The 16,681-nt window shown below is 44.8% G+C and overlaps 7 protein-coding genes across 7 annotated transcripts; 2 read left to right on the top strand and 5 right to left on the bottom strand.

The window, feature by feature from the left end:
- Positions 1 to 521: 521 nt before the first annotated feature.
- I203_106336 (uncharacterized protein) lies at positions 522 to 869 on the bottom strand (the record flags this gene model as incomplete). Its single annotated transcript, XM_019150851.1, has 1 exon — positions 522 to 869. The coding sequence occupies one exon, from the start codon at positions 867 to 869 to the stop codon at positions 522 to 524; it is 348 nt and encodes a 115-aa protein (XP_018999728.1).
- A 1,140-nt stretch (positions 870 to 2,009) lies between these two features.
- On the bottom strand, positions 2,010 to 3,850 carry I203_106335 (uncharacterized protein; the record flags this gene model as incomplete). The annotated part of the gene is made up of 6 exons (XM_019150850.1): positions 2,010 to 2,463; positions 2,528 to 2,765; positions 2,831 to 3,143; positions 3,215 to 3,523; positions 3,585 to 3,615; positions 3,672 to 3,850. The coding sequence occupies 6 exons, from the start codon at positions 3,848 to 3,850 to the stop codon at positions 2,010 to 2,012; spliced, it is 1,524 nt and encodes a 507-aa protein (XP_018999727.1).
- Positions 3,851 to 4,109: 259 nt separating this feature from the next.
- I203_106334 (uncharacterized protein) lies at positions 4,110 to 5,080 on the top strand (the record flags this gene model as incomplete). Its single annotated transcript, XM_019150849.1, has 4 exons — positions 4,110 to 4,349; positions 4,426 to 4,546; positions 4,670 to 4,730; positions 4,927 to 5,080. The coding sequence occupies 4 exons, from the start codon at positions 4,110 to 4,112 to the stop codon at positions 5,078 to 5,080; spliced, it is 576 nt and encodes a 191-aa protein (XP_018999726.1).
- An 890-nt stretch (positions 5,081 to 5,970) lies between these two features.
- I203_106333 (uncharacterized protein) lies at positions 5,971 to 7,577 on the top strand (the record flags this gene model as incomplete). Its single annotated transcript, XM_019150848.1, has 4 exons — positions 5,971 to 6,061; positions 6,145 to 6,526; positions 6,839 to 7,171; positions 7,283 to 7,577. The coding sequence occupies 4 exons, from the start codon at positions 5,971 to 5,973 to the stop codon at positions 7,575 to 7,577; spliced, it is 1,101 nt and encodes a 366-aa protein (XP_018999725.1).
- A 319-nt stretch (positions 7,578 to 7,896) lies between these two features.
- Positions 7,897 to 10,312, bottom strand: I203_106332 (uncharacterized protein; the record flags this gene model as incomplete). Its single annotated transcript, XM_065517950.1, has 6 exons — positions 7,897 to 8,928; positions 8,978 to 8,999; positions 9,054 to 9,246; positions 9,371 to 9,524; positions 9,683 to 10,213; positions 10,277 to 10,312. The coding sequence occupies 6 exons, from the start codon at positions 10,310 to 10,312 to the stop codon at positions 7,897 to 7,899; spliced, it is 1,968 nt and encodes a 655-aa protein (XP_065373254.1).
- Positions 10,313 to 12,136: 1,824 nt separating this feature from the next.
- On the bottom strand, positions 12,137 to 13,092 carry I203_106331 (uncharacterized protein; the record flags this gene model as incomplete). The annotated part of the gene is made up of 4 exons (XM_019150846.1): positions 12,137 to 12,408; positions 12,467 to 12,599; positions 12,664 to 12,769; positions 12,860 to 13,092. 4 exons carry the CDS (start codon positions 13,090 to 13,092, stop codon positions 12,137 to 12,139), a joined length of 744 nt encoding a protein of 247 aa, XP_018999723.1.
- Positions 13,093 to 14,986: 1,894 nt separating this feature from the next.
- Positions 14,987 to 16,435, bottom strand: I203_106330 (nicotinate-nucleotide diphosphorylase (carboxylating); the record flags this gene model as incomplete). The annotated part of the gene is made up of 6 exons (XM_019150845.1): positions 14,987 to 15,075; positions 15,179 to 15,439; positions 15,584 to 15,768; positions 15,900 to 16,046; positions 16,127 to 16,182; positions 16,268 to 16,435. The coding sequence occupies 6 exons, from the start codon at positions 16,433 to 16,435 to the stop codon at positions 14,987 to 14,989; spliced, it is 906 nt and encodes a 301-aa protein (XP_018999722.1).
- Between the last annotated feature and the right edge of the window lie 246 nt (positions 16,436 to 16,681).

The raw sequence follows: 16,681 nt of genomic DNA, 5'->3' as shown, positions 1-16,681 counted from the left end.
TCCCTATTGAAAATTGCCCTTTGAAAATCGAAGTCGAACATTGGCAGGCCAACATGATCAATCGAGTGAGCACTTGTTGAAAAGAGATGAATCGTAGGCTTCGACAAATTGAAAAGATTTGGTGATCGATGTATTCGTAGAACTACTGCTCAGGACCGCTTCCTGATTTAGAATAACCTTCATATGTTGACTAATCACCGTGTAAATGAAGCTCACTTCATGGTTACACCGAGTGAGTTCTCGGGTCACACAAAGGATTGTCATCTTCCGGAGTTAAGAGGAGGTCAGTGGCCAAACTAGCTTCACAGGTCATATCAAGGTCTTCGAAAATGTTGGTATATCAGCAAGGCAGTGAAGAGCATGCAGGGAGATTGAGATCAGTCTAATCGATACGATAAACATGCATAGCTTGATGAATCATGATTGATGGATTACTAGTGTAAAGCATGAGAATTTCATGCTGATGTCCATAACTACTGATTCACAGGAGACGGCGCACACCGTGACAAGCCGGAGAGCTATCACCCAGTGAAGAACTGGTATTTACAGCCTGAATTATCTTCGTTATGTTTCCAAGCAGCCGTGGTAAGGATCGTTTGTATAGCGCTTTGAGCTGCGCTAGGTTCGGAAGTGCCACAAGTGATATGACCGTGATATATGGTATTGGCATCGGAGTCGGTCGTCACGGTATGGTCAAACCATCCTCGAAGTTCTGCTGTGGCTTCACGAAGATCAGCCTCATCAACACCGGAAGTGAGGCAATTGAACTTTTCGCGTCGTCGACCGGTAGACGTTTCAGTAGTATATGCTGCTTGGAAAGTCAGACTCTTGGAGCCAGTTGAGGCTGGGGCGTTGTGGTGAGCAGGCATTATTGAAATTGCAATAGTTGATTATCGGTAATTGTAGCCGTAGATTGTGATGGGTTCAAGCTTTTTCATCCAAAACGAAAAACCCCTAGATGTGTAGTTTATATACCTTTTCAGACACCTGAATTGCTTTCGGTGCGGAGCAGTAATTTCCACTGATATGAGCTCAGATCCTCCAGGCGAGCCTGTTGTTTTGTTCTTCGGAAGAATTATTAAGCACAAGTATTTACGAACCACTCCACCGAGCACCAATGGCTTCTTAATTCGACCGGCAACAAACCCCATTTCATTTATACACAGTATGGTATAAAGGACGGAGCGCTCAAGCTTCCTTTCATTCACAGAGTTCATCCGATCTTCCTTTTCTACATGGGTACTTCTAATATCATGGATGTCCTCATCCAGCGGTCCGGGGAAAGAATGATGGATTAATGTATGAATACATTTCTGCGGTCCTTTATCGTCTAGACCCCGATTGCGGGCCGTCTTTCATAATTGAGCGTACATCCCGACTTTATCAGCAAGAAGCTTGTCAGAAGCTTGAACCGGATGAAATGCGGGCTTTTCATCTACCTGCTTCCATATCGATGGACAACTCAAAGCCGATCAAGCGAGTACCCTTTGAATAGCTCCGAAGCCGATGTAGGATAATTCGGTTCAAGGACTGTACCATTTCGCTCGAAGAATCTGTACAGACGGAGCCTACTACCACTAGCATTATCTTCGTCCACTCGGGTCATAATCATGATCGTCGGCTTGTCAGGAGACTCATCATTAGCCGACATCGTAGTGGTTTTAGGACGATTGATATCCGTTTCCGATATATTCGAGGTAATGTCAAAACGGAGTGGCAAACAGTCGGATGCAATGAATCGGGAATGATACTTACATGAACCAACTGGAAAGCTGTAAGCTGCAACTTGAGTGATGTGTCATATTAGGCAACATCGGGACTTCCACAAAGGATACATCGCTGTTCGCCTTCTTGACATATCGCTCTGGACTAGCTTCGCGCGCGAGCTAAGCGTCCCTCAGTCCAAGCCATGTCAGTGACGACTTTCCATTGTCAAGATTCCCCATCAGTGCAGCAGACGATTTCAATGAGGTGAGTCTCGGTTATGGCGCGGCACGATGCATATCGCATTACACACCTTCTTGTCCTTTCGATCTACATAACTCCCTAATCCCACCCAAACTCTCTGTCGCGCCCGTACGTATGAACAACCCCTGTAGACTAGCCATACTTATCGTCTTTCCCTGACTTCTCTCATCCTCTACGATTTGTTGTACTTCATTACCCAATGCCTCTACCTCCTCATCCGTCAAGGGAGTTTCATGTTCCCTCAATATCCTTCCTTTCTCTTCGCCATCCGGATTGACGGTAGTAGAGTTACCGTAAAACTTGACGAATAACCTCTTGGCTTGTTCGCCAGCCGCATCATCTAGCAGTTCATGGATGTCCACTCGGCCTGGTCGGATCAACGCTGGATCCAGTCGCTCATAATGATTCGTAGTCATGAAAATTATCCTCTCTTCTGAAGAAGCCACACCGTCAAGGGCATTCAATAGACCAGAGAATGTGACGGAGGATTTGTACCTAATTCAAGATAGATCGGTGAGCACTTGGTTAATATAACATTGTCTGATAGGCAGCGACTCACCCATCCTCACTCGTCTGTACACGCCTACTAAATGCCGAATCTACATCTTCAAGTAAGATGAAACTTCTTTCCGGTACCAGCCCCAAAAGGTGATTCAACTTGTCATCGGTCAATCCCCTTTCCGCAAGATTCAATAAACAGATATTGTAATGTAATGATCCAGCTAAAGCTTGGATGAAAGATGTTTTGCCCGACCCTGGTGGTCCATGCAACAAGTATCCTCTTCTATACGGTATACCTATTTGTCACATAATCAGTCGACGTGTCTACTAAGCTGTGATGGAATGGTATAACCAAGCTTACCCCTTTCAGCATACCATTTCCCTCTACCCAAGAAACTCCTTAAATCATTCTCGATCTTCTCCGAAACACCTTCCGCAAGTACTACACTACCCATCTCCCTCCTACTTCGCGGTTTACCGAATGGTCTCCACTCTACCCCCCAGGCTGTATATACAACTGTCTTCCCTTCTGTAGACGCTTCTGCCAACGCTCTAGCTTCGGTCAAAAGGGATGAGAATAGGTGTCGGTAGGCCGATAGAGTAGTGAGAGTGAGTGTCTCCCAAGGGGAGCCGGAATGGAGATCCATAAGTTTCGCATCTCTTTCTCGTTTTACCTAAACCAACCCGTCAACGTTGGCCAACCAACGTATCGAAGACCTCAAAGAAATCACGATGGTCCACTCACCTGAAACCATGTTCCATGGTACTTGAAGTAATGTGTACCAGGTCCAGGAACAAGATTAAACACCGCTTCCGAACTGCCATTCTCGTGCTGCTTATAGCTAGTCTCAACTGCTAATTCATGACTTCTAAATCCCATTGGTCGTTTCCCCTTCCCAGCTTGAGAAGCAGACTGAGCTGCCATCCATTCTAAGAACCACGGGTACGCTCTGTCTTTCGAAGGTATCTCGAGAGTTACAAGCATCCTACGTTGAGCAAAGGTCGTTCCAAGGGTGAGACCTCGTCTGAAGACTGTCAGGACTACACCTATACCCTAAGTTGGCTAGTCAGTACATGGCCGTCAAGGCGAAATGGAGACAGATAAGAGGACATACCATCAATCCTGCACCGGCAGAGAAGTAAGGACTACATGAACTCCATGATCAGCTTCATTCCAATGATCAGCGTAGATCCCAACTTACTTATCTGACATGATCCTCGACACGAACGATTGGTCCTCGGCCGAAGGACCTGGTACTGGAGGAGTTGGTACATTGCTGGTCTGACTGGCTAGATCAGGGTCGACAGTGATATTCGTAGATGGTCCAGCTTCTGAATGCACTGGTGCAGCAGGCTGCTGTGCTGGGCGTGGTCTGAACATGTCCGTCGTGGGATTGTAGCGATGTATATGTATGTATGCATGATGTCAATAGCGTAGACGGAAAAAGTTGGACGACCGTCATTCGGATCCAGGTGAGTTGCCATATCACGTGATTTGAATGTCACATTCCGTAAACTCCCCCTTGCTGCCATCGGAGCTGCAAAAGTTGGAATCAGACAAGAAGAGCAAGATTATAAGGCAAAAAGATCATCTCGATACCATCACATCACTCACAGCTATAGATAGGTTCACACTCACAATGTGGTTCGGATCATCGTCTTCTTCTTCCTCATCCACCCCTGCGACTCATACCGTTACTTCATCACCATCGCTTCCACCTGCCAATGAACCATCACCGTCATCATCCATATCGAAACCGATGAACGCCCCGCTCAACATCCCAGCGGGAAACAGTCCAATCACACCTGATGCAGAACCCATAAGACCCGATGAGAACCTTACGGGAGATACAGTTGCTGATATGAAGAAAGCTCTGGCAGTGAGCACCAAGTGTTCCTTGCTAGTTCCCTAGGTGTGGAAAATACTTACTGACCTACAGTCCGAATGAACCATAGCGTATACGACCTAAAGAGGATTTTGAGAATATCGGAAAGATACCATGTGCGAGGAATAGTCTGTTGTATGGTATAGCAGGAGGAGCGGGTCTAGGGGCTGTGCGGTTTCTGGGTTCCAGGAGTGAGTTGATGATCTGATTCGATGGCAGATCGAATTGTTCAATTCCATAATCTCTGCTCTTCACATCTTGAAAGAAACATACTTTCAAGCATTGGCACTGATTCTGCTTATGTCTCCAATCAGAACCTTGGGTAGCAGCAAACTGGGCAGTGGGAAGTTTCATCTTGATATCAGGATTTCAGTGGTGAGTTGATCTCAGATTCGCCCAGAACTTGGGAGAAGTTACTCTCACTATGTTCCACTCGTCTTACCTTATCGAGAAAAACCGTCCCAATAACTCTTACCAACTTCCGTTCATGATGTTCTCCATCGGATCTTTGGGATATAATTTAATAGCTGCTCTTGATGACATTGCTAACGTTCATCTGCTCATGTCATAGGGAGATGTGCAATCGAGCGAGGCGTAAAGAACTCGCTCAAATGCGAGCCATAACAGAACGATATCCTCATCGACATATATCGAAATTGAAGCAGAAAGGATCGGATTGGGTACCACCACCCCCATCAACATCTTCGGAGGGAAGCCCATCATAGACATATCAATACGGCGAATAAGGGTTCGACAGCTCACATATATAAACAATCTAGTGTATCAAACGCATTTCATGCATGTCCATCACCACTTAGCTTACTGTAGTCTTTCTCAACACGCAGCAAGCTCTTCGTCATAGTTCACGACTTCTGTAAAATGCGGAGGTCGAAATCCCATCAGTCGCCATGAGGCATAATAGTTGTACTTCTCCCTACTGATACTTCGATGGAAGTAGTATCCTGTGCGGACCTTTGGCCCAAGCTCATGGCTATTCATCGTCCATTCAGCTTTGCAGGAAAAGCCAATCACTTGGGGCGACGGCATTTACAGACCAGGTTCTTGTTCGATGCGGTAGGGCGCCTGAATGGCATGAGGCATTAGGGTCCTTTGGGCTCAATCGAGTTGTTTCGTGCGTTTTCATACGGTCATTTTACCTGTATTTGAGCACATATGGCAGAATACAAAACAATAGAGGCGAAATGCCATTGTATTCCATTATGATATCTGGCGAGATTCACTGAGAAGAGCAGGTATCCGGGAAAGGAGAAGATGACGCGATCGATCGTGGCATCTTTATCCGAAACACCGGTAACTTCACATTTCAGTACGGGAAGGGTTCCTCGATTGGATTGTTAGTAAGATTGAATGAAGATGGAAAAGTCAAAACCCGAAATATGAACAGTCTCTTTCTTCATTTCACCAATCTGTAGATTTGTTTTCCCTGTGTATAGCTATAAAAAAAGTCTTGCAGATTACTATCGGCTGGTTAATCTGTGTACATCTAGATCTCAGTACATGTAAACCATCGTCCGGATCTTGCTTGGCACTTGGGGATCTCGCTAATCAATTTGGAAATTAGAAAAATAGATAGAAAGGAAGATAAGAAAGGAAAATGGCCATTGAACCTGCACCAATTCTTGATGGCAGAGTAGGAGGTAAAAAGGCATGGGTGACATTGATAACTAATCCGGGTTATATAGCTGGTAAGTGACCCGTCCAAGCCCATCGAACGAGAATCTTCATTGTGCACAAAAGGTTCTTCAAGCTAACCAGTCATGGAAAACAGGTCTACTAACCCTTCATCGTACACTCATTTCAGTCTCCTCCTACCCCTTGATAGTAATGACCACCTCATCACTTTCCCAATCATCCAGAGAAACCATCACCTCGTCCGGAATAGAGATCATCGAAGTCGAACATCTTTCACCCTCTTCAGATCAGCATAGTGGCTTTGACCCATCTTTCTCTCGATTTAACGACGCATGGACGAAGATCCGTGTTTTTGGATTAGAGCAATTCGAAAGGATCATATTGATCGATTCGGATATGATCTTCTTAAGAGGGATGGACGAATTGTTCGATTTGGAATTACCAGGAGATGATTGGATTGCAGCTAGTCCAGCTTGTGTTTGTAATCCGTTTAAATTGAAACATTATCCAGAGGATTGGTGAGTCTCATATCTTCTTGATGATCCAACATATGTTCACTAAGAGGTGCACACGATGTACGACGTGTGTGTTTGGGAAGGGGGGTCCTTTGGGATAGGGACAAAGGGTTATTCACCATCAATCAAATTGAATCGCTTTCGGGTGATTTGTTTGTGTGGGTTTGATGGAGAGTCGACAACAACATACCATACCCTCATCCTTCGACAGATATCCATCCGTCTTAATTATAGACCTCTCATTCTCCCTTATCGATTCGTATCCATTTCATACACCTCATATACTAATTCGTCTTTCGTTCCATCTCATCATAGGATCCCATCCAACTGCTCCCTATCCCTCCAAAACCCCTACACAACCCTATCTTCCCCACCCATCCCATCGCCCGATTCCAAACGTACATCCCACCTACTCAACTCTGGTCTGGTGATATTCAAACCTTCCCTTTCCCTTCTCGACGAACTCGTCCACCACCTCAATACATCACCTACGATCGCCCAATCCAAATTCGCCGATCAGGACGTAATCACAGAAGTGTTCAAGGGGAGGTGGAAACCTTTACCTTGGTGGTGTAATGCGTTGAAAACTCAGAGGGCGGTCCATGGGAGTATGTGGAGGGATGAAGAAGTTAGGTTGATACATTATATGTGAGTATTTTACTCTCTCTCTCTCATATATAGCTATTCTCTTTCTTGGTTGTTGAAAATCGCATACATAAGAATGAGGACTAATTACTCTTGTGAAATTCATTTTCGTAGTCTTGACAAACCATGGAATCATCGACCTTCTGATCTCCCACCCCACCCCACCCTCCCTCCTACGCCCATAACACCATCCAACTTCACTCAACAACAAACCCAAAATACCGAGAAACGACGACCACTACCTCCCGGTTTACTAGACGCAGTTAGGAATACCTCTCCGCAAGAGAGTCTGACGAATTACGATGCGGTCCATGCGTGGTGGTGGATAGTCTACGAAGATCTTTTGGAAGAGTGGAAAGCGGAGAACAAGGCAGGTTGGAGAGAGGTAGATCAATATGTGACGAGGTGATCTGGAATAAAATGGCATATGCTGGAATAAACTGGTATATAGAATAGATAGTAGTAAAACTGATAGAATATATTTGGGAATTTGCTTTGATATCTCTGGTATTGATAGATAGGATATTTGATTCGTAAAATAGATCTGGCATTGACATATCATGCACATATACATGCTGGATTCATCGTTGATCATTATACTTGATTTTGTATTTCTTCGTTATTATATCTCATATATCCCATATCTCACAAGTTGCCTTGCCTTGCGTTGCCATAAGTCCATCAATTGGCATTCGGCACTGTGTTCTCTCCATTTCATCCTAGCCATATCACTTATAGACCAGCGTAATTCCCTTCTTCCCCATCCCACCTTTAACCTCCTCCAATCCCAAGATTCCCTCCAACTTACTCCAACTCATCCCAAACCTAACCTGAATCTCATCAGCATGATGCGTCCCATCTAAATACGCTGTCAACTCCTCTTCCATTTCTTCCGCAGCTCGTATCGCAGCTGCCTCCTCACGCTGACGAGCACTCAACCCGAATCTAATCCCACTATTCCCCGCACCCCTCTCTCCATGTCGATCACCGTGCGTACCTGTCGAGTGAGATACCGAGGTACCCCCAACAGCTCGGCGCGAAGAAGTAGACGGATGAGATTCAGCAACGGATGTTGAAGTAGTATGTGATCTACCTAATTGTTGTTGTTGTTGCTGATGATGATGTTTTGTTGTCGACGCGGAAGTCGAAGATGAGAAACCCAGATTACGTCTGTTACTGCTCCCATGTCCCATATTAGGTGATTTACCCGTTATGCTCGGAGGAGTATACATATGACGTGAAGCGGGCGATACACCAAGAGACGCATTCGACCCAACCGAGCGTAAAGTAAATGCACTTTCTCCGGCACCACCACCAGGTCTTGAGAGACCGGAATCACCACCATGTGATCGATTATCTCCTCTGGTCCCTAATGTTGTTGTTGAACCTAACCTTGCAGATTCATCGAACCCTACTCTGCGTCGAGTATCGACAGGTACCGGTATCAAAGGCGACGAGGTCCTTTCGATCATCTTGGGCCATCGATGTACTCTTCTCAAGAATCCTTTGATGATACCGAAAGAGACAAATCGTCTGGGGTCGATACCTAAAGACAATACTTCGTTGCTTTCTATCCAATGGTGAACCGTTACTCCAGGTGTGAGCTTACTGTACAGACGAAGTAGAACGGGCCATTCGGGATAAGGGAATCCAGGTCGAGTGACATATGGCGGACATTCGTTGATTATGGTTTCGTCTGAGCCGAGTCGTGATATAGCAGGTTTGAGAGTGTACATATTGGAGTATTGGAAGATATCGATCTGCGCATTCCGTTAGCTATATGGGGCTGGAACGATAGATGCAACTCACCATCATCACGACCTGATAATACCTGGCAAATGGTCAGCAGTTTGAAGAATTTCATCATCAGGCTAGTTGGACTCACAACATATGTTTCAGCGTTTCTCTAGTCAACGCTTCATCTGCGTCCGCTAGTTCCGCTATCTTCTTCACATGATTGATACCGTCTATATACTGTGAGACTCGAGCGGCCGTTATATCCCAATTATCGTCCTTGAGAGCGTTGAGATTGACTAATGCGATCGGTACATGCCAATCCTCGCATTCGGGTGGATTGGCTTGGAGACGACATAAAGATTAGCTTGGGAAGATCACAAGTTCGGGAATCTCAGTGGGGCGACAACAATCTTTGAAAGGCTGTATTGATAGAGTAGAGTAGATACAATTGAAGGGGGTACTCACGGTAGAAAGGGAAGAGCTTCAATTCCAACGAATTGAACCCATCTAACGATATTGACGTTTCCGAGTATGAATTCAGATCTTCGAACAGTTGTTCCAACACAGCAGGTAATGGTGTGTGCTCAGGACGTGACGAAGAGAGGTATAACGAGTCTCTCTATCAAGAGCAATATCAAGTCAGCTCTCAGCTCTTTCTCCTGTAGTCACTCCGGAGAAAGGAAAAGGGCAAGTGTTGCTGAAATGAGGAAGGAGCAAGCATCGAAGTTCTGATATCGTGTTTGTTTGGATCCGGATGCAAGTTCAAACCTTACTCACCTCTGCACTCCTTAATATTCTCGCACATTTCCTAACGACCGGTTCGAAAGCCTCCAACGAACTCGACGAATGAAAGACGAAACATAAATTCCACATATATTCATTCCTTTTATATCTCCCTCCCTCTCCAGTCATCACATTCGGAAACCCCATCACTCTATATTCCTTTTTATCTTCTTCGCTACTAGCATTACTAGTAGTGAGCAACGTAACCAGCCGACCATGTAGGGACTTTTTAGGAATGACATATTCAGATATCAATCCGAAGTTCAACAATGTCGCTGATGATCTCCTAGTAGACGATGATGAAGAAGATGCCCTCCGACCAAAACCAGGATATGTCGAAGATGTAGAAGATGATGTTATGGGAGTGGGACCCGGTCCGGTTGCTCTTGATCTAGAGCGCGATTTCGATCTGGACCTAGAACGTGTATCTGGTTCATGACTTGTGGCTCGAGAGGTGATGAGGTTTTCGGGGACTTGATGTTGGACGACTGGACCGAGGGTAGCATCGAAATGAGCGTAAAAGAGCTAATAACGCAGGGGTCAGAAGCGAACAATGAAGCTGATAAAGGGAGTGGTAGATAGACTTACGCCTACGATTTGAGGTAAGAAGGATCTAGGTGTCATGGTGAGGTGGTAGAGTTGGGGGGTGATACCATGATCAGCTTGTTATACGATACAAATACATTGTGATAGCGGGAAAGAGAGAAGAATAGAGAGAAGTAAAGAAAATGAAGGAAACGATGCTCCGTCTTATCTTTGGAGGTGATGAGACACTCAACCACTTTCAAGAAAGGGGGGCGGGGTCCTTTGGGTTACATGTCACTGAAATGGATTAATCGATGAATTCCACTCACTCGTCAGAAGCGCCCATAGCGAATCAATCAAACAACAGGAAACAGCAAGACACTGAGCAAGTGTGTCGGTCGGACCTTAGCAAGCAAAGGACAATCACAAGTCACAAGGATGTCTGAAGGAGAAAGGATTGATCGCTGATGTTGAATGATGACAGACGTAGGTTAATCGGAACGGATCTAGGTTGAATGAGAAAGGGACATGTTTGATGGTATGGTAAGGAAGGTTGAGCGATTGTTTCAGTACATCGACGTCGTACTACCAAGCGGAGGACAGTATACACACGGAGGTGTCTCGAGAGAGACAAGATAATGTACAGGTAGGGATGCAATGCTGTGATGTTAATACGATGTATGAACAATATGCGAGGTTGATGCAAAGAATCAAAACATGAATGCGAACATGAACAACACGCACAGTGCATGTCAATCGGCAATTACCCTGACTGGATCTCACCTTGCAGATAACCGGGTCTCCGCTCATACTTGAGGAGTATTTTGCATATTCTGGGCACGCATGAGGTGCCGTCAACATATTATCTTATCTACATTATAGTCGTTATCGTGTATAGATGATACAACAAACATCAACATGAACGACTCATAACCATATACGATTGAAACAGCAAATCCTTCTTCTCTCTTTCATACTTCCTGCAGTACCTTCATCCTACTCCTCAATTTTGGTTCCTGTTTTAGATCTCTGTCCTACATTTAGATCTTCTATCAGCTTCATCCGGAAGTATATCAAATAATGGGCTGCACTCACCACCCTCATGCCATCCTCCCATCGAAGCGATTATATCCCGCATCTCGGCTACTGAGTCCCTCTGGACCATCGGAGTCTTACTTGACGTGGAGGTATTGGACGAGCGACGTGACTTGGTGGAATAGGAATACGAGCGAGGTCGCGAGCGCCGGGAATGGCGACGATTTGGCTTTGTGTTCTGAATACGAAGAAATGTCAGTCCGACGATCAAACTTATAGAGTATGAACGATTACGGACATAGGTGCAATGAGTGACGGATATGAGGGAAGCGCAGGAGAGCTGCTCAATTGGACAAAGAAAGATTCACTCACATCACATTGTCCATGTCCAGGTAATTCACATTCCGGATCATCGCACGTTTTCGAGCTTCTGCAGCCCATGGTATCAGTTGAATGGCAGCAGGGGTAAGCAAAGAGGTCGGATTCGTAGGTGGGTTAATTGAGGATCAAGAACCATGTATTTGAGATCGTCTACGTCCAGTTGACCTAGTGTATACGCACGTATCTGTAGCCGTTGGCGTGCTAGGAGGTGAGGGTGTTGATGAACCGATCTGAGTCTATTGAATGTCGTTGTGTCGTCAAGGTATCGTTGATTCGCTATTTGATCGAAATGACGGTCATGGTCGAATGGATTGACAGTTGCTTCTTCTTCTTCTTCCGACTATACTTGTTGTATCCTTTTGATGATCACTCGCCACCTACTTTACATCATCATCCTCGTCATTTCAGTGGACCTCATGTTGTTGATTTGACTGTGTGTCAAGGGATAGAAACACGATTGATCGGCAGTTGCTCCACCCACACAACCACACATCAACGCACAGACCATCACTTCCTACCCTTCTTCTTCCCCTTTATCGGTACTTCATCCTCATCCTCATCTCCTTCATCCGTCCCTCCTGCCAATTCAACTTCCACCAATTCTTCCCATTCTCTCACTCGCTCCCATCTTTCTCCGCCAGTGGCTATATCCCTCCATGCCTCCAAAGTCAATTTCGCATCGTCGAATGAAGTGTTGGGGTCGAGTATGATACGAGAGAGGGAAGTGAGAGATGCGAGGTGGTTGGTATGCAAAGAAATGATGGGTGATAGAGAATTCACTGCCAAAATAACCGAGTCAAATCACCAATCATGACAAGAATCAATATGTTGACATACCAAATTTCTCCAAAGTCCATGTGAACCATAATGGTTCCATAAACACAAAGTCCTGTCCCTCTCTCTTATAAGCTTCAAAAAGGATCTTCTCAGCTTGGTCGGTCAAAGCGGACAATTTATACAGATTGTTATCCTACATCATCATGGTTTATCGAGGTCAGCTGTAGTTACCATCCCACATGTATTTTACCACTTACTAGTTTCTTCAAAGTACTTTCCAAAGACTGTCTATGACCATACCAGCTATTCAAATGACCACTTATCTCTGGTCTTTCAGGTTTGTCCTCTACCGCTAAGATATTGCTAATAGACCATCATCGTCAATCAGTAATCTATTGACCTTACTATCCTTCTTTTCGAGGGATGTCAAAGTGATAATCAAGTAAGACGCACTCCATCTCCGTTCCCTCGTCTATGACACCTTTACAAGCCTTGAACCCATCCATAATGACCAGCTCATCCCACGTTCTGATGATTTTGCGTACCTCGGATAAAACCAATTTCAACATCCTATGATGGGTCGTCTCGGTAGTTTTAGCAGGTGAGCCAGGACCAGGAGAAGGAGAGGGCGAAGGAGATGCCCTCGAGCGGGACTTGGAGGGTGTGAGAGAATCAATTCTCGACATCCTATATGGAGCTATACTAGTCTAATACAAAATGTCAAGTGATCGATCTATAGTCTGAATGGAGGTCAAATTTGAGCTGCATTACCATTCTCCAGTATCCAGCCAGATACGAAGAATAGGAAAAACATCAAAGTGGAGGTTTAGGTTAGCCGTACTGTGCCAATTTGATCCCGTCTTTCTGCTTCCAATTACCAGTAGGAGACAGCACTCTGGTATGCAGTCGTCGTTGTCATGTTTCACCTATTCACCTTGTCATGGGTCCGTTGAAACACACAACAGCTCCACTTCGACTTCATCATCATAGTCATCGAGAAAGATCTTTCGAAGTACACCAGAATCCGAAAGGTAACACACAACCCTTAAGCGAACCGAATGCTACTGCACTAATACTGATCTTAGGGGATATCCTTTGGATGACTCGGTCGGACCTTGCTCATCAATCACCATCATATCACCTTAATTCTTACCTCGACCTTGATTCTTTCACAACTTCAGAAGAAGGAAGAATCCAACCTTATCAATGGTGACAGAGACTGAAGATCAGAAGAGATCTGTCTCTGCCCTACACCTAGAAAGGCAACGCACCTACACTATCTTACTGTGGATCGATTATACGTCATCACAGTGCTAAGCACAAAGGGGCACCGGTACTAACACACACCTAGCGCAGTACTATACTATTGACCAGACAAAATCAATTGAGAATGTACCTGTGCAGAAGCTATGATGTGTATGTAATCTCCTGCCGGATCACCGAAGAATGACCAGAGATGATATACACTTCTGTGTTCTGTATCAGAATCAAGAATCAAGAAGCAAGTAGCAAACATTCCTTTCGCACGTCCATCTTTCTGATTGATCAATTGATCCAAACAGGTTCGAACCGAGCTTTGACGTGTTTTATTGGTTTTGGGTTATGTGTGAAAAGATATATAAAGAGGTCAAGACAAAATAAGCAAGATCCATTTCAGCCCCTTCTTCATGATACCCATAACGACCTTTGCCAATTACTTGACCTTGATGGCTACATAGTATAAGATAGCAAGACTGAAATATCCATCAAGCAGACAACAACTTTCAACGATCGATACATATTCCTTTTGCCACCTACCTTTCATTTCATGTAAGTTGTACTAAAGTGCCTTCAATCGATCTATCATCTCTTCCTTCCTTAGCTTACTTGCATCGACTGACTTTTGACTTTGACTGATGACAATGGATCACAGTTTGACGACACAGGATGTCTCTTTCCACTTCCATTTCTACTCCCAGCCAACTGGTAAACCTCGGTAGACCCGGCGATACACCTCATCCTAAACCTTCTCCCGTTGGTCCACTCACCCCTACTTCAAGAACTGTGTAAACCATTGCCGAGTGAGTGGAGTCGATTCTTTACCTTTTGGCATTCTTCATTTACGTACCGAGGCATTGCTGATCAAACCATAAATCCCATCACGAACCTATTTCATCGAAGAAGATCACAATCAATCAAATCAACCATCCCACCAAATATCTGACCTGAAATACCACTGTATCATTTCAGATCATCAGCCAAGACATAACAATCTGTATCTATAGAAAGCCATCTTTGCGTATAACCACCTCATCAGTGTTATTGGCACGACCGAACTACGACGCAACAGAGTAGCAAGAGGGAAGAGCCGAGGAGTACAAGATGGAAATGGTCCTTAGGACGGGATGAGATTGAAGAAGATGAACAAGCATGTGGAAGACTAATCCGGTGATTATCAGGATCAGTAAGTCATCAGTAAGATGCGTATTGATAGACATGACCGCAAGATGGATATTGTATATGACGAACAGAAAACCGAAATAAACTTGATGCATTTTCTATCACCACAGATAATCCAGACAGAAAGCAGGTCTAGACCTTCTATTGCTTCTGTCTTGGTTGAATCTTGAGTGAGAAATCAACATGAGGGCAAGATTGATGTACAGCCGACGTAGATAATATATCGATATCTGACAAACAACAATCAAAAACTCAGCATCAACCATACTATCCAGACTGAAACTACCTTTTTGCACGTCATTTATCGGAATACAAGGAGGAATTCAAACTTACCAGGTCCCAATCTCGCTTTTAATCCACCTTCCACAATCCCACCGGAAGTCTCTATCAGAAATTCTCTTTTACCCTTCCATTCCTCTTTCAACCTCTTGGCTGCGCCGTGCAACTCCTCTCCCAGGAGGTTATCCAACATGACGATATTCGCTCCTGCCGAGATGGCTTCGTTGGCTTCTTCGTAGTTCTGGCATTCTACGTTGACCAAAAGGGAGAATCCGGCAACTCGTCGGACGGATTTGATAGCTTGGGTTATTGAACCTACGTATGGTGACATGGGTCAGGGATACTTTCCATTTTTATGAGATTGCAATCAAGTGATAGAGCAGATAGTATTGTGACTGAAGAGACAATGAAGTCCAACGGTCATGGCCTTGAACATAAGAGATGATCAATCCTACTCACCAGTAGCCCAAATATGATTATCTTTCAGCATAACCATACTTGACAAATCATGTCGATGGGGATCAACACCACCAACCATCATACCGTATTTCTCTACCAGTCTGAATCCAGGTGTGGTCTTTCTCGTTCCCGCAACTACACCTTTCCATCCTTCTGCTCTTGCCAAATCACGGAATCGGCGGGATCTGTTTTGTGTAGAAAATATGGGTAGATTAGAATCAATATATCATCACTCTTCTCGCGAATCTGACATGGAGTATCGCGCTGATCTTCTAAGGGTGATGGACGATGCAGACAGTGCAATGATCCAACTTACACACTAGCGATTCCACTACATCTTGCCAAAGTATTCAAGCCCACTCTCTCAGCTAACAACAGCTGTCTGGCTTTTCCACGAACTATGGCTACTTTCGTCTTTGTGTTAGGTGGGATCACCGATCCTTCAGGTAGCAGCCATTCGACACTAAATTGCATTGTCGACATCAGCTAGTGTTATATACGTTTAACCCATTGTAATTCATTCGAGATTGATAAGTTACTCACGTGCATTCAGCTTGTTTGAACACTTCATCGAAGAATGGTACACCGGCCAATACCCCCTATACACCGATCAATTGACCAATGATTAGCTCAGATCATTCATATCACAGTTGTATTGATCATGAGCATGGCGACCTCACTCACCCCGCTCTTTCCCCAAAGTATAGCCTCCTGCTCTTCCTCGCCTACTACGAACCCAGCCCAATCGAAGGAAGGTGTATCTTCAGCATACCACCTGCTGACCTCTGTTTTCCATGAGGGAGGGAGGAGATGGGCGAGATTCTGTCCTGGCAGTAGGTCTGATTCCGACATCTTTGTCTTAAGATCTGGTGGTTGATATATATGTGAGATGTAAGTCATGAGTGCAAGTCGTCATGGAAAGAATCGGGGTGCATCTCTCTGCTCCAGATCTAACTCACTACTCGAATGACCGGTTTTCATAACCGAAAATAGTGCATTACGTAATTGTCATGCCATCGACGGACTCGAGTTGATCGAAGCTGAAGCTGGATACGAAGTAAATGTGGTGGAGATATTGATAATTCGAGATCCGAGATT

The sequence above is a fragment of the Kwoniella mangroviensis genome, assembly GCF_000507465.2.
Source record: "Kwoniella mangroviensis CBS 8507 chromosome 1 map unlocalized Ctg02, whole genome shotgun sequence".
Taxonomy (NCBI): domain Eukaryota; kingdom Fungi; phylum Basidiomycota; class Tremellomycetes; order Tremellales; family Cryptococcaceae; genus Kwoniella; species Kwoniella mangrovensis.
This window is presented reverse-complemented; position numbering and strand designations above follow the sequence as displayed.